Genomic DNA, 16,409 nt, shown 5'->3' on the forward strand with positions numbered 1-16,409 from the left:
GTGATACACCCTCCTAGCACAACCATAACTTCAAGCTTAGGCAAAAAAGATGCCCCGGAAGTGGGGAGAATTGGTGGGAAGTGTGAGTGGAAGTATCTATCGGAAATACATTTTAAGTGTAAGAAAATGTTAACTTCTGATACCGTACCTAACTTCCACTCACATAATAGCTAGTATCCCACAATGAAATGGTGGGAGGACCAGTGCAAAAGTTACCTAGATGAGCACTCTTCGGAAGTTACCTGAAGAGAACCACCCATGTAATGTGACACAATAATGTATAGGGTCACACTCGTGGGAGACCATACCCCATCTGTACCTGGTATACTCTTTGCCCTCAGTCAAGATAAGTGTCACTAAATTGGGTGGAAAAGATGCACATCCAACCTGTAATTGTACATATCAGATGGTGTAGAGTGGCTAAGATGCGTCAGACCGTATACAGTGAGTCAACTGAAAGAGGTAGATGGATGAGAGATAACAGAGAATGGTAGTGAGGGTGAGATGGAAACTGGGCCGGGGAATATCTTAAGAAAAATTTGATAACTATTTGGACATTATAAAGATTTTGCACATGAAATTTTGAAATTTTCTGATGCATAAAAGTATTTTTAATGTTAAGGTGAAAATTACTTTGCATGATAGATAGGCAAGATGTGAAAAGAAAAAAAAAAGCATGAGAGAAACATTGCTTTACAAACCTTAAGACTTAATAAAAATATTTGATATTTTACGTATGAAAGCATTGTAATGTTTACTGATAAACTGCCAAATTTCAATAACATTTGCTTAATAAGTTAAAAGTTATAGCATGAAAACTATAACAAATACAAAATGGTTATGAGGTTGGTCCCACGGACCATGAGTTGAAAGAGTTAATACTAATTACATACATTGGTTGTTATCAATAATTTGTGTACAAAAAAAGTAAAAAAATTTGACTGTATTTTGTACTGATAAACATAATTGGATTAAATATTATCAGAGGATTACAAAAGAGTATTAATGATGACTGGAAAAGGTATTGTGTCATTTCTCGGCAGATGGATTGCTATATATTTCATTGAGCTATTTGACACAGAAGGTAATCAATAATTATGCAAGGTATGTACCATAAAGTGGTATCATTTTGAATTACTTATTAATTTACAGATATAATTGTATTTTAAGTCTACAATCAAATCAAACTTATATATTGTTGCCCATAATGGTATTCGATATTCCTCATTCACTTAAGCAACTCTAGCAAATTGGCATAAAACATTTGGCAAAATTTGAGTAAAATTCTGGCCAGAAACAAAACACCAATGAAAAATTAAAGAATAAAAAGCCAAAAACGTTTCACAAAGTTTTGAATCAAAATTACTTCAGTTGGTATATACAAGATACCAAGGGGTTTTGGCACTGCTAAGACTACAAATCGTGACCGGCATTCAAAAATATGAGTTTAAAAAAAAAAGGAAGGAAACTGCAGTGAATTTAGAAAATGGTTTTATATTATTTTGAATGAAAACAGATTATCTTATTGATTCAAATTGCAAAAACAAATAAATAAATAAAACAGTTTTCTTAGATCTGACTAACAATGGGTGTGCCCATATGGTCTTTGAAAAAGAAATAGTAGCAGTACCAAGTTATAGTAAACAAAGGGTTAAGAATACTACAAAATTGAATTGGATAGCAAGGCCTCACTCTTTGCCAGTGTTTGGAAACATAATTTCTTAATTAAATAGCAAATATACAGGTTGACATAACCTGTTTTTTGACCCCTTGACAAACAAAGACTTCAACTCTACATAGTTAGTGTAAGCTATCACTTGTTTAATTTAAAATAAAAAAAATGGAGTTTTCTAATACAATCTCCCCAAATTTTTAAATCCATTCTTTTATTATTACAAACCAACTTTGCTTTGAGCTGATTCTTTTCTTTTAGAAATTCTGTATAGCATTTTGCTGTTGAGTGGATGATGGGTTTGTTCATCATCATCAACAAAATCCCAAGATGAATGTTCAGAGATAAAAGAGCCCGAACATGGTAAACCACTCCATAAAATAACACAATTAAACCCCGACAGTCCATACAACAACAATCTGGATGATCTTTCATATTCACAATAGGAAATTTAACCAATAATTCATATATTCACATTCTGAATCTGAACAGCTACTTCTCATAACAAACATGCATTTCCTGTGGGTATATAGTTCAGTAATCCATACATGATGCCACGAGTCAAGTACGAGTTGATCAGGACAGAAAACAAGATGATAATTACTTATACAAGCTACTTGTACTCATAGCGTATACCAGTTTATGACAATATTTCTGAAGAACAACTTTTACTTCCAGTGGATACCAGTTTATGACAATATTTCTGAAGAACAACTTTTACTTCCAGTGGATACCAGTTTATGACAATATTTCTGAAGAACAACTTTTACTTCCAGTGGATACCAGTTTATGACAATATTTCTGAAGAACAACTTTTACTTCCAGTGGATACCAGTTTATGACAATATTTCTGAAGAACAACTTTTACTTCCACTGAATACTGGTTTATGACAATATTTCTGAAGAACAACTTTTACTTCCAGTGGATACCAGTTTATGACAATATTTCTGAAGAACAACTTTTACTTCCACTGAATACTGGTTTATGACAATTTTCTGAGAATGACCTTCACAGTAAGGTTTTACATATGAACTACACAGATATCAAAAGATCTTCAGAATGATTAATACTACTATCATGTCAAATCATAGTGCTCCAAAGCAAAGACATCTAGAAATATCAGTATCATTAAAACATTATGTTTATTTATACAAAATAGCAATTTATGTATTACATATTTTGTATTCTATAAGCAAGTCACTGGTTTGGACATAATGATGATATATGTGAAGATAATGACATAATGTGCCATTATGGTTATGCAACTTGTGCAACTACTGACAACATATAAAATAATAAACTGATAAGTTTGTTGTACATAAAGATGTCTTCTCTTTACTAGTTGCATGCCAACCTTTTTTCATTCACTGATTAATAATGCATGCTATTAAGTATCCACTATATTCAAAGAGACTGATTCAATTATCCTAATGTTTTGATAATCTGGAGGAACAACTTAATTAAAAGTGCTTTTGGATTAATGACGTTTTACCGTAACCAAATATTATAAAATAATCACTTCTGATAACAAACAACCTTAATCCACCAGTTCAGCTTTTAAAATTAGATAAAAACTTACCAAGTAACTGACTGTATGCTACAGAAATCGTACAAAAGTTTAGTTTGAACCTCCTCTTCCAGCTCAACAAGTTCAGTTTTGAATGGTAATACTGGCCTTTTTAAACCTTGGGCAGAAAGTTTGGGCTGGGAACCTACTACAGGATCGTCAACTGCTGACCAGTGATTCACTACTGTTGTAGCTGGTGAGCCCTCAGATGTCTTGCTAGCATCTCCTACACTTAGGGAAGTATGGTACGGTGACGTGACCTGCTGTTCAAATAATTAATGTAAAAATGTTCTGCATAATCATATGTTCACTTAATTCAGAATTCATATTATTTAAGTTATACCTTACAAATTATTAAAATTCCACTTGAAATTCTTCACTGGCTAAAACAATTAGATATGGTATTTTTTCAGAGAAAAAAAATCTGCTTATATTTTTTCAAATTAAATAATACAGTTAATATCTTTTTTTTCAATTATAGTAATTATACATGTTTGCTATGATGACTTCTACTCCTTTCTTCACATAAATTGTCAGGTGTTGAATACTTGTCTTATTTATGTTTATGCCAACATTATATGATATTTCATAAATTTACAAAATACATAGAAACAACTTCTATCACACACAAGCTGTTGTTGAAACAACATCCAGAGAAAATGAAAAAAAAGATCCAAACAGATATTTTTGGTTGTATTTTAGCTATCTTTATTAACTAGTTATCAGTATGCTCATATTTATGGAAGAGAAAGGACCCCTCCATGCTGAAGCAGAATGTTCATATATTATTTATCATCCTTGGAAACTTTATATTTTTCTTTATTTAACTAAGCTGTCTGAGGATAACCAGAAGATACTAGTAAAAATAGTACATAACAGAAGTTTGCCAGCTGTGGCAGCAACAACAGTGATGAACCTTTCATGTAATATTGTTTTCTAATATTTTGTATGAATGAAGCAATGACCAGGAAAATCAACAGTATTTATTTCATGTTTGTACCAATCCTTTGAAGAAAAAAGGCTCATAGGCTTAAAAGTTACCAACGAACTCAAGTAAGTCCAACAGATTGATCTAACGTGAAAGGAATTAACTTATATATTAAATAATTTTTCAAGTGTCCTTTTTCACTAAGATTATAAAAATAAAAAAACAAGACCCAAAATTATTATAAGACAAGAAGATTTATACGACCTTTAACTGTATAATGTGCTTTTAGTTTGATTACTGTAATATGCAAAAAACAATCTGAATTCTGAATGGATACCATCATCCAATTTATTGATATTATTAAAAATTAAGGCATGAAAAAATTTTCTTGTGAAAATGTTGGTAATTCCACTGACCTGATCAGTTGGAGGTTTATCCCTCATGCTACTGGTATTGACAGTAACTGTTGAAACTGCAGGACTATGAGTATGGATTACTTGGTCCTGAGATTCATATTCTTCCTTTATATGTGGTGGATGGGGTGAAAGAGTGGGCATTGTTGGGTCCTGAGAATTAGGGCCTTCAAGTAAACTTGGTGTGGGGGTCCCAGGATGAGCAGAATCAACAGATGAAGGCTGAGTGTGTGTAGTGTTTAAATGAGGTAAGGTACAAGGTGTGGATGGAGCCACTACCCCAGATCTGTAGTTAAACATAATGTTCGAGTTGGAACCTGATGTCATGGTACCGGGGCTTCCCGACGAAATATCTAAGAATCGAGATGAAAAACAGCTGTCTAGATCAACAGCATCAAGTCCTTCCAAAGGTTGATTTCGCTTGTGAAAAGGGAATGTTCCTCGGAAAGCACGTGCTTGAGATCTTTCTTTATCACACTTGTCTCCTTTACGGGAAGCATTAGCAGTAGATGTACTTGTCAGAGTTGTTTTCCCAACATTTTCTCCATCACTAGTGGGGACACCTTGACTTGGAAGGTTTCCTAAACTATTATTCCCCAACCCTGACTTGTTAGAAACTCCACTTTTTCCTTTATTCTTACACCTGTTTAGTCACATGAGAAATGAAATTATTCAATTGGACAAAATCTTTTTTTTTTTTGAAGAGTAAAATGGATAAGTTCATTCTCAATCCTACATTATTTTTAAAGACGTTAATTAACCAATTATAGACACAGCATTCCACACATCTAGAAAACTGCCCATGTTTTATTTATTTTTATCACACTCGGGTCGTTTACTCACAATTTTTACATTAGCTTCACAGCTTGAATTACTTTATGCTTTTCATGATTCATTATTCAGTAACTTTTCTATGTGAATTACTTCCTTGACTACATATCTGCATTTTGTGAAAAAATTTGCAGCACTCCGAAAAATTTGGAAATTTAATTAGCTTAGAAAATAGATGCTAGAATCGTTAAGCAATTATCTTGTAAACATGTAAAGACAATAACTCAAACTTAAAAAATAAAATAAAATACTGAATTTACCTATAGCATGAGCAATCCACATGCTCACAGGGATCAGAAAAGTTCCATTGACCAATCACATCCTCTACCCCAGTGCTTTCTGTTGGAGGAGGTACAAATCCTACACGATGGAAAGTTGTACTGTCTTGCCAAACACCCGATCTCATGCTAAATGTAGTAGGAATATGTGAATTGAAAGAGACTGAAAAACGTGGCTGGCAACCTGTAATCAATGTTGTACTTAATGAAGTGTGCTTGGTGGTAGAATAATTTCCTATCATTGCTGAAGGATCACGAGGGGATGTTGGAGGAGTCAGGACACCACCATGAAAACCAGACTTGAGGGACGGCTGCACAGCAGAGTGAAAGCTAGGTATGTTACTTGCCGAAACATGGTTTACAGGGACTGAAGTTCTTGACAACGTGGCTTCTTCAATGTCAGCAATTAAGACATAAGAAGAAGGGTACCTCATTTTAACCCCACCTGAAATACAGAATACAGTATAATTATAATAAATGTCAGTAATATAAGCATTCAAACAGAACATTAATGTAAAATCTAACATGTCTGAAAGAGTAAAGAGGAAAATAAATATTGAGAAACACACAATATAGACCATTAATATTCACTGGAGATGTTCTGAAATGGCAATCTCAATCATGAAACCTACAGTCACTTAGAGTACATAAAATTACACACTGTAACATTCATGTTAACCCAAAACTAAAGGATACCTTCATTGCAGCTATGCATAATCTTGTGTTTCAGTATTTCAAGGTATAAGTAGAAGAAAACTAACCAACAATAACTTCAACAGCACAAGGCAGTGAATCATCTTCACCACTACAGTCCTTACTGCTCTCATCCTTATTGGCCAATGGATAAAATTGTCTCCACTCTCCAAGTAATCTCTGAGTTCCAGAATCTGTTTCTTTGTAACTCTGGCCAGTCAAGCTTCCAGCCATTCCATATGGACTCAGAATAACTAGAAGTTCAAAACATGTGATGTTTTTAAGTTTAATTTTTGCACAAAATCATCACCACTAGAATCTTATGAAAAACAAAATTTCTAACTATCATAATACTATTACATTGTTCATAGTAATCTGCTTCTCTTTTTCACTGTTACAAGGTTATCTTTTTCTTTAGTAACAATAACTTCTTAATTATACTTTTAATCTGTTTCTTATATTCTCAAAGTATAAAACTGCAGGATATGACTGATATTGCAATATAATATTTAGTTCTCAGTCATTACTTCATAGAAGATCCCCTTTTTATGTAACACTGACCACAGAAAGTGGACAGAAATCAACATATTTTAAAGTGTGACTAAGACATTATTTTATTAACAAAACAAAAGGTATTTAGTGAACTAAAGAACAGTAAAGGACATACCAAAAAGCGATACTTCATTAGCATACATATTTAAGTAGCTGTTATCAGACTTTACACTGGAATATCTTTGGTCAATAAACTGTTACTTAAGTTAATAATACTGTGCTTTTTATAGCATTTTTTAATTCCTCTTAGGAAGTAGCCACAATATTATTAAAAGTACAGAAACAAATTGCTTTGTGTTAATCAGATCTAGCTAACTTAAATTCCATTTTGAAACCATCCAGTTCTAGCCTACATTCTTAAAAGAATGCTCTAGCTGGTTACTTACCGGCTAAACCAGAGTGGGAGCTCTGTGCATGAAACAGGTGGTTCCTGGTTAGTCTATAAACAGCAGGATGTTGTCGGACATCAACAGCTGTACAGACTGTACTTTCACCATGAATAAAGAATTTGAAGGAGAAGGAGAAATGAATGCTATAAACAACAAATATAACTAAATATGTTATTCCCTTAACCCATGGATTAACATTTACCTCTGAGTAGTATAATTGATTGAATGTATTAAAGGTAAATATCTTTTGGCTGGTATTTTCAGAGAATTAAAACATGCTTAATGAGAATTGATGTCTAATTACTTTGTACAGTAATAGATGACCTAACCCATGGATTAACATTTACCTCTGAGTAGTATAATTGATTGAATGTATTAAAGGTAAATATCTTTTGGCTGGTATTTTCAGAGAATTAAAACATGCTTAATGAGAATTGATGTCTAATTACTTTGTACAGTAATAGATGACCGGATATCGAAATCTTATGAAGCATTAGAAACTGACAGGTGTTAACATTTGTGCCAAAAAATAACATAAATTGCAGATTTTTTTTTTTCTCTTCAATTGTCCATTTCAGTCTCCAAATCAGAGATGGACAGAAATAGCATTTGAGATCTATATCTTGTCTCCTATAAGTCATTGTCCAAGAGGCCAATACCTGAACCTGTCAGTTGAACTGGACAATGAGAGAAATGTTTTCTGAAATGTTATGCTGAATAAGTTACATTTTAAACGTCAAAAGCTGGCACAGCATTAGAAATCAACAGGCATAACATTTGTGATACAAATCACACAAATTTCTCTTCCTTTTTAACTTTCTACATTCCTCTTTATTTGGCTAATTTTGATTCCAACACAGAGGTATGTAAAAATAGCATTTTACATCTATCTTACAACTCCCAAAATTCATTAATTAGGCTGGATAGTAAGAGACATGTTTTTCTGAAAAGCTATTCCCATACAAAGACTATAACAAATTACAGTTCAAATGCTGAAAGCAAATTTGAAATCTAAAATGGACAAATTTAGAGGAACGTGAAAAAAACATCTGCATTTTATGTGATTTTTATCATCAATGTTCATCATCCATTTAATTTTGATGAACATTTACAAATTTAGATGAATGTGTAAAAAATATCTGTATTTTATGTGATTTTTATCAAAAATGTTTACTGTCCATTTAATTTTGGTGAACGTTTACAAAGATCTAACAAAGTATTTGTTTCAATAAAAAATCCATGCATGTGTGTGTGTGTGTGAACTATATTAATCATATTAAACAAGTTTGATTTTAAGTGTTATGTTATGAAATATTACAATTTACTTGTACACATTAACTATAAAAAACTGGACCTAAATTATAGTTTTTCATAAGTAATTTTTCCCTAAGAAATTCAATTCTACATTACAATCTTTTGTTATATGAATCATGCTACAGAAATAGTATCCATATTTAAATTATTTGCATTTTTTAAAAGCTAAATTATACTCAAATGGCAGAATTGTGTGTAAAGAACAGTAAAAGCAGTAACAATTTAACATCCAATGCATGCCTATTGCAATTTTTATCAATTGTTTAGAACTGTATTGAGTCATTTTTAAGTTATTCATTTCTAATATACATAGTATCTTTCACTAGCACATAAAAAACAACTAATTTTTAAAATTAAAGTTCAAGTTCAGTACAAAAACGTAAATAAAGGACTGAGATAAAAAATACTCTCTACTATTCATGGGTTTAGTGGACAAACTTGTCTTGCCAAGTGCATTAATTATAGGGAACCTGAGAAACAAAAAAGTTTAAGTTTGGTACAAAAATGTACTTATTCACAAGAAGAAAAATGACTGAGAATTAAAAATACTCAATGTTATTCATGGGTTTGGAGGTTAAAATAGTCTTGTCAAGTGCATTAATTATAGTGAAACAAGAGAAAAAAAAATATTGTTAGTGTTTCAAAGAACATTTAATTATGGGAATTATATATAGAACAGTTTTTTTTAAGAAGCGATACTTTCAGCATTTCTGTTAAAAACTAAGACCTTCATGAGGTCTCTTCTTCTTTAGGAGACTATTTATTAAGAAGTTATTAGGAAACACCTATTTCTAGTAAAAAATTAACTTCTATAAACAAATAAACTAACTTCCTATGAGATCACTAGTGTCTCCAATTATTAAAGCAATATTTATGGAAGTCTTTCTTTGAAATGATCTGGTGAAATTATTCAAATTCCACTCCAATTAAACTATAACAAGTTAGTTTATTTTTTCCTTTAATGCTTCTACAAGCTCAACCAAGGATCCAGGATGGAACCATTCTGCATTCGGAATTAGGAGGAGACAATGGACCCTCTTCCATGAACAAAGTTGGGAGGGAGAATTTATCATATCTCATAGCTCAACCAAGGATCCAGGATGGGACCATTCTGCATTCGGAATTAGGAGGAGACAATGGACCCTCTTCCATGAACAAAGTTGGGAGGGAGAATTTATCATATCATATGGCTATGGGAGCACTTATTATACTACTTGTTTGATAGTGGTGAAGCAGATGGTCCTATCCAGATACTGAAACATGCTTTTTTTTTGCTAAATAAAATTGTATTAAATATATTACTATGGATTCTTCCTTGATTTATTTCTTAGTATCTTGGTGTGTTCCTCTCTGACAAACTAATTTGGACAATTAATTCATCATACTTCAAGAAGTAAATTTTCAAGGGGAATGATGCAGCAATATTAAAAAGCAGTTTATAATAAACAGTAAGTATGACACTGGACTAAAGACTGATGCGAAGCCATTTCCTGATTTAATGAAATAAAAACTTAAAACTATTTCTTAAATGAAACATTTATTTAATTATCACAAAATATATGATCATTAGAAGTTTAAGTTACAGGTATCTCTAGCTATGCCTCTGATGGCGGTTAACTCTAATATTGCTGATTTTTTAACTTAATGAACAACCAGTTTAGAGGAAAAAATCAAAACATCAGTTTTAAATCTTGTAACTTATGTGCAAGAACTACTAAGTAGTATACATTTACCATAAAAATAAAGAAAAAACTACTTAAATATTTACCCATATCATCAGTAATGTTACATAACTACATATATAAATAGTTTATTTTTAATACTAAAGACATGGTATCTTGATACACATCTTATCTCACATCCAAATAGCAAAACATGGAAACTATACAAATCTCCAGATTATCTGCCTGGCAACCTTGCTGGTTTGTCATACTCTGTACAATATCACGTGAATTTTTTTAAATGTTTTACTTTTTCCTCCAACATGAAGGTTTAAGAAATGCAAAGTCAGTGACAGTAGAGTTAACTTCCAACAAGAGCATGAATTGAGAGACCTGTAATTTATATTTTTAAAGAATGGCAATAAAATGTTAAACAGTATCAGTAGAAAAAAACAGTGAGGTAACCACACTTAATAATTTTAATGACAACCATTTTTTAAAAAGCAGCATGATTAACTATTAGCTTTGGTTTGAAAGTTGGCATTTTTATGGGTTGACATAGCTCATATTTCTATGTAATAAATATTCATTTTGAAGATCAAGTAGCTATGAGTCAGGAAAAATCAACTGACAGGGATTTATAGTTTCTCAAAAAAAAAAGGGGGGAGGACACTTAAAGGGGTAAATATGATACCTAATTATATTGTGATTACATAATCATTTTAAACAGAAACTCGGTCAAAAGTGTCTGAAATTACCTTTGTCCTGCTTGATCTCCTGGTTCCAAAGGTTGCAGGAACCACTTTCCTAACCTTGTAAATCCACGAGACAAAAGACATCTGTGCAAAAGTTAAAATATTATCATATATTTTATGTAGTTACTACAGAGATAAGTCATTTTACTTTTATATGACAATGATAAGAACTACAGAAATTTATTTTGTTAAATAAAATTGATGTTGCTTTCCTTGTTTGGCAACCCTTTGCTGATTTCTTTTTTTTTAATTTTATAAACATTTGTTCAATACCTAATTTCATAAAGAGGAATGCACAGAACCCTTCCAAATTACTTTTCCATGTTTTTTTTATATCTTTTCTAACACTAAACCATTTTATAACTTTTCAGTTTTCCAGTTCAACACCATAATGTTTCATCATCTTTTAATATACGTTCATATGTAAAAAGGAAAATTCTAAAACATAATCTTTAACTGAAACTATGCTACATAAAAAAAGGCTCCATATTTATGTGGCATATTCACCCATTTGTAAAAGAATTTTCATATTGCTCATAAAAAAGTCCCATTACTCTTTTAACTGTTTTTCTTTAACTTGCACACACAACTTGCCTTTGTGGTTCAAGTATGTACAGATCATTGAGAAAAAATATCACTATTGTTTTATGGTTATTCAAGCTGGTGACAATACAGCCTACTGATACTTTTCAGAAATAATTATAACAATTTTTCCTTTTTTTAAAAGCTCAGGTAAATAATATGTTTTTCAACACTGTCAAACTTGTCTTAAGCTTACAAACTGTATCTAGAAACTCTGTTTCAACTGGCTGATCCTCCACTAAAATCCTATGAAAATCTTTGTACAAATCCCAGTGAGTCAACTGTGATAAAAACAATGCTTTTCATTGGGCTTTAAAAGGTACATGACCAGATCATCCTTGTTACATTGATGGTCTGTTATTTTCCATAACCTTACACCTCTGCTTATGGCTCAAAATTCTCAGATTCTTGTGGTTGTGATCAATCAGATTTAGAATTAGACACACCATTTCTGGAAATTGAATAAAATATGTACATTACACTTACTTTCTAAAGCTTTTCTGTGTGTGTACCATCTGCTCAGTAAATAGATTGCTAATATTCCAAATTTTATAATTTCTAATAAAACATATTAAGTTGTTAATATTTATATTTTTATAAATATAAATTTTATATTTTTATTTTTGGGGTCCACAAGAAATTTGGTGCATAAATAAAAAATGTCTTCAAAAAAAACAGATGGAGTCCCTATCAACCCATCTGTAGCTCTAGGGTAGCTAAGTATATAGCAGTGTTTAAAATGAAAAAAAAATATGAGTAAAATTTCAATGAATACAATAAATTTCCTAACTAATAAGGAGTTAATCCAACCAAATACAATTAAGTCCAACATGTAATAAGATAGTCTTCTTTCTACAGCTACCCATAATTTTCCAAACAACAAATGCAACTCACCTTTCAATCAAATTGTGAAAAGCTTTAAACAGAAGAGTTCGGCTTTCATACGAAAGCCCATTTTCCAATGATCCTTGGTCCCCTTCTATGAGAAATTCAACAATCATTTGTTAGTCATGCTTTTTAGCATATTTCAAAATATTTGCACATCACCAAATAGCTAATGTGGCACATCAGAGTAGAATTTACTTATGTGTATAAGTGAACACTTGAAGAAGTTCTACTTGCCCAAACTGCATCAAGCATCACATATAATAGACATAAATATTCTCATTAAGAATAGTTTTACCACATCAGCCAATTTCTTTCACATGTGGATTTACTGGACAAGTATGGCAATTAAATCTGCCACATTTTTATATTTGCATAAAACTATACAAAATAAACAGATCCTACATATAAAAATACACATTTTTGCACATGTGCAAAATATAAAAAAAAAAATGAAGACAGCTCATTATTACTGTAAAAGTCAGTGTTTACTTGTAATACTGTCATCGTATTATGAACACCCCTTGAACCATGCAAAAATACCTGCAACTTGAAAAAAAGTAATATTCAATTTAACAGAGAAAATCATCAATCAGAATAATTAAACTTATAAGAATTAAAAGCAGTGTAAAAATATCTATTGAAATTTATTAGGCACTTAAAAGAAATGCTTTCAATTGAACAATAAAATTGTTTAAGAAAAACTGATTTGGCCGTAAAAATGAATGAAAAACCTATATATTATTAAAAATTCAGTATGTTATATAAATAAACCAATAAATAAACTTCATTCAAAAGACATTTGAAATATTTAATGATAATTTTTGCAAGCCGTACACCACACACTCGCATTCAACTGCCAGTCAGACCCATGTCTGTAAATTTCAGACCCAACTGCCAGTAAATGATACAGTTATTAATTACTTGAAAAAAAATTTGTGAGGAGAGTTTGGATCCTCCCTGACCCCTCCCCTAGATCCACACCTGCTTATACGACATTAAGGAATACACATACACAATTATAAATGAGAAAACATACTACAATGTTGAAAAAAAAAAGAGCAAAGTTATCTTTATTCAACATTTAAGTAGCCAGAGAGTTGGCAGGTTGCTGATGCCAGTCATTTGCCTTTCCTATAATCAGCAATTCAAATTACTGAAATTGCAGATAGCCTTAGCAGCTATTCAATAACAAAGAAATGGTGAACAAGTTTAGTGACAATGGAAATCGAACCCGAGACCCTCCAGTCACAGGGTACTGCACACTCATTATACAGCTTTGCACTTAACAGCAAACAAACATGATGGCAATACTTCAATTAATTAGATAGTTGGACAAGTGAAAAACAGTAAACAATCAAAAAACCCTAATTTAAATTAGTGATTAATTTTGATTAACCAATTGTTGGAATAATCAAAAACACTAATTTTGATTAGTTAATTATTTTTGTGACATACATCCACTTATCACTGCTTGTTAGGCAAGCAATCATATGGATTATACTACCCAGCTCTAATTTTGACTACCACACACAAGATGATAAAAAAGTATGAACCAAACTTTGTACATGATTAGAGAATACACCAAAAAAAAATGTAGTATGAATTACCTACAAGTTCAGTAATCTCAATTCAAACTTGACTCTTTTCTACATATACTTCCAGAACAAAACTGATTCAGCAGTTATTCAAAGAGGAAATGAATGTGAATTCAGAATTCTCAGTCACCTATGACACTACCGTAATAATACAGCAGTATAAGACTCTTAGCAACTATGCAAATTTGTTTAAACATGCATAAAACTAATTCCCTACAAAACCCGTTTAGCACATAACACGAAAAGTTTAACATATCTAACTTAAAATTAGTTTATGAATTCTGGATTGTTAAAAACGTGATTTATTTTAACAAACTACCAAAAATTATTAATGTATTAACATAAAGTATTCTCCACAACTGACTTTTCCATCAAAAGACGTGAACCAACTGGTCACTTACTTATGAGTTATCTCAATGTTATCAGTCTTATCAAATGTTAGTTTACATTTTGAAAGGTTACTAAAAAAAACGTTACAAATGCCTTTTATTTTATTTAAACTGGTATTCAAAAAATGCCACCTCGACGGCTACAAATTATCCGCTGGTGGTGTTATTCAGAGAGGCCATCAAATAAAAAAAGGGAAAGAGAGAGAGAGTGTGTAATGTCGCTCTACTCCAGTGGAAGATTAATTACTTGAGCCTGGAGCTTTGGCGCCGCCTGCCTGCCGGCCGCATCACTATCTTCCTATATCACTTGTACTGCCACGCTTTTCCATGATCTTCACGATTTCTCAGATCAATATAGTGCTCAACGTACCTACGTTCTCTAGTCAGCAGCGTGTGTAATACCGTAGCTACAGGCGTGCACACTTATGTACATACGTGTAAGCAGGCAGCCAGAACGGAACAAACTAGCGAGACATGCAGTCATTGTAAACAGCAGTTTAACCTTCCTAAACAGAGTGATGACTAACTTAAGAGAAGAGTTGTTAATAAATATTTATTTCTATCTTGGATGTTCCAGTAAGGCGTGTTACAAAAGAAAAAAGGCTGCAAACTAAGAGTAACATCTTTAAAACTAAGTTTAAAACTACAAAACTACATGGGTTATAAGCGTAATACAAGTTTAAACTGTATATTATGTGAAGCATAATCTTACAATTTTGCATATATTTCTTCAATATCTAAATAAAGCCTAAAGCTATAATAGAAACACTTCACAATAAGCTACTTTCTGACCCTCAGTCAAAATGTCATCAAGCGACTCAACAAATCTCTTAAAAACCATGAGTCTACCCATTTATCTATCCTCGCCGCAAGCGCCATGACAATCAAGCTTGCCTCCACAGAATAACACTGGCGGGAAGCCCACAGTGCCTGCACGGAAAAGAATACAGCCCACACGAAATAATCACAGCACCAAAACCTCACAGATTCTTCACGCGGCAGAACGCCCCGGGTACAGATCAATACGTTAAGTTCGGACAGGGTAAACAGCCTCGCTTTTAACGCTGTATAGAAATGGATTAAATCTAACGGGAGAGCCCCTTGACGGTTTTCGTGCGGTTATAAAGTTATCATATTGTTCAAACTGCCACACAACTATATTTAAAATGTGTCGCTCTGAGACACATAGTATTGCTTACGGATTTTTTTTAATGCACTCTAAACGGTACTACTGATGCGCAAGATATCAAACTGTCATTCTCCACTTATCCTATTTTATTTCGGTGTTTTTAAAAGTGAAAAAAAAAATCGGCATAAAATGTTTTATGGCATAAACATATTTCAAAACCGACAGAGTGAAGACTGACAGCAGTTAAAAAAGAGGAATAGATCATCAGGTCTTGTGACGTAATATACTGTAATGCCATCTTCTGATTTACTCAGCGAGATATCATTCGAACAAGTATCCTCCATGACGGTTCAAAAATGTAAACAGCAAATCATTTAAAACACTGAAGTATTAAAAATGGAATTTGACAAACGAAATGAAAAACAGTATTTAAAATTAAATTTTTGTTCTCGCATGATTTTTAGCCGCGACATAGAGGCTGCTCATAGAATGGCCCCGAGTTTGTTTGTTTTTCAAGTACAAACTTTCAGTTCATAGCTCCGTCATCTCTTGACCGATTTGAGATCTAATTACAGTTTTGGACTCGGGAGGTCAAACCCTTTCGATCGATGTATCTAACCACGCCCAAGGTCTGATAGATTAATTTACTCTAATTCTACCTAAAAAAAATTTTAGTATGAAGGTAGGCTAGTAGAGATCCTGATGAGTAATACAATCGAATCGGGTATACGCGCGTCCCACGCTGGGTATTGCTGGCGCACAAAAATATAGC

The 16,409-nt window shown here is 32.3% G+C and overlaps 1 protein-coding gene across 2 annotated transcripts in view; it reads right to left on the reverse strand.

The window, feature by feature from the left end:
• Window positions 1–16,409, reverse strand: part of LOC106459339 (mediator of RNA polymerase II transcription subunit 13-like) — an 80,897-nt gene that overhangs the window by 40,999 nt on the left and 23,489 nt on the right. Inside the window, exons 3-9 of one of the 2 annotated variants that reach the window (XM_022385817.1) lie at window positions 12,531–12,615; window positions 11,058–11,138; window positions 7,322–7,467; window positions 6,452–6,637; window positions 5,673–6,135; window positions 4,585–5,224; window positions 3,253–3,500 (exon numbers count right to left, since the gene is read on the reverse strand). In XM_022385817.1, the coding sequence (XP_022241525.1) occupies window positions 3,253–3,500; window positions 4,585–5,224; window positions 5,673–6,135; window positions 6,452–6,637; window positions 7,322–7,467; window positions 11,058–11,138; window positions 12,531–12,615 (1,849 nt within the window). Of the gene's footprint in view, window positions 1–3,252; window positions 3,504–4,584; window positions 5,225–5,672; window positions 6,136–6,451; window positions 6,638–7,321; window positions 7,468–11,057; window positions 11,139–12,530; window positions 12,616–16,409 lie in introns of both variants that reach the window. The other variant, XM_022385816.1, reaches the window with a different exon arrangement.

The sequence above is a fragment of the Limulus polyphemus genome, unplaced genomic scaffold (genome assembly GCF_000517525.1).
Source record: "Limulus polyphemus unplaced genomic scaffold, Limulus_polyphemus-2.1.2 Scaffold595, whole genome shotgun sequence".
Classification (NCBI taxonomy): Eukaryota; Metazoa; Arthropoda; class Merostomata; order Xiphosura; family Limulidae; genus Limulus; species Limulus polyphemus.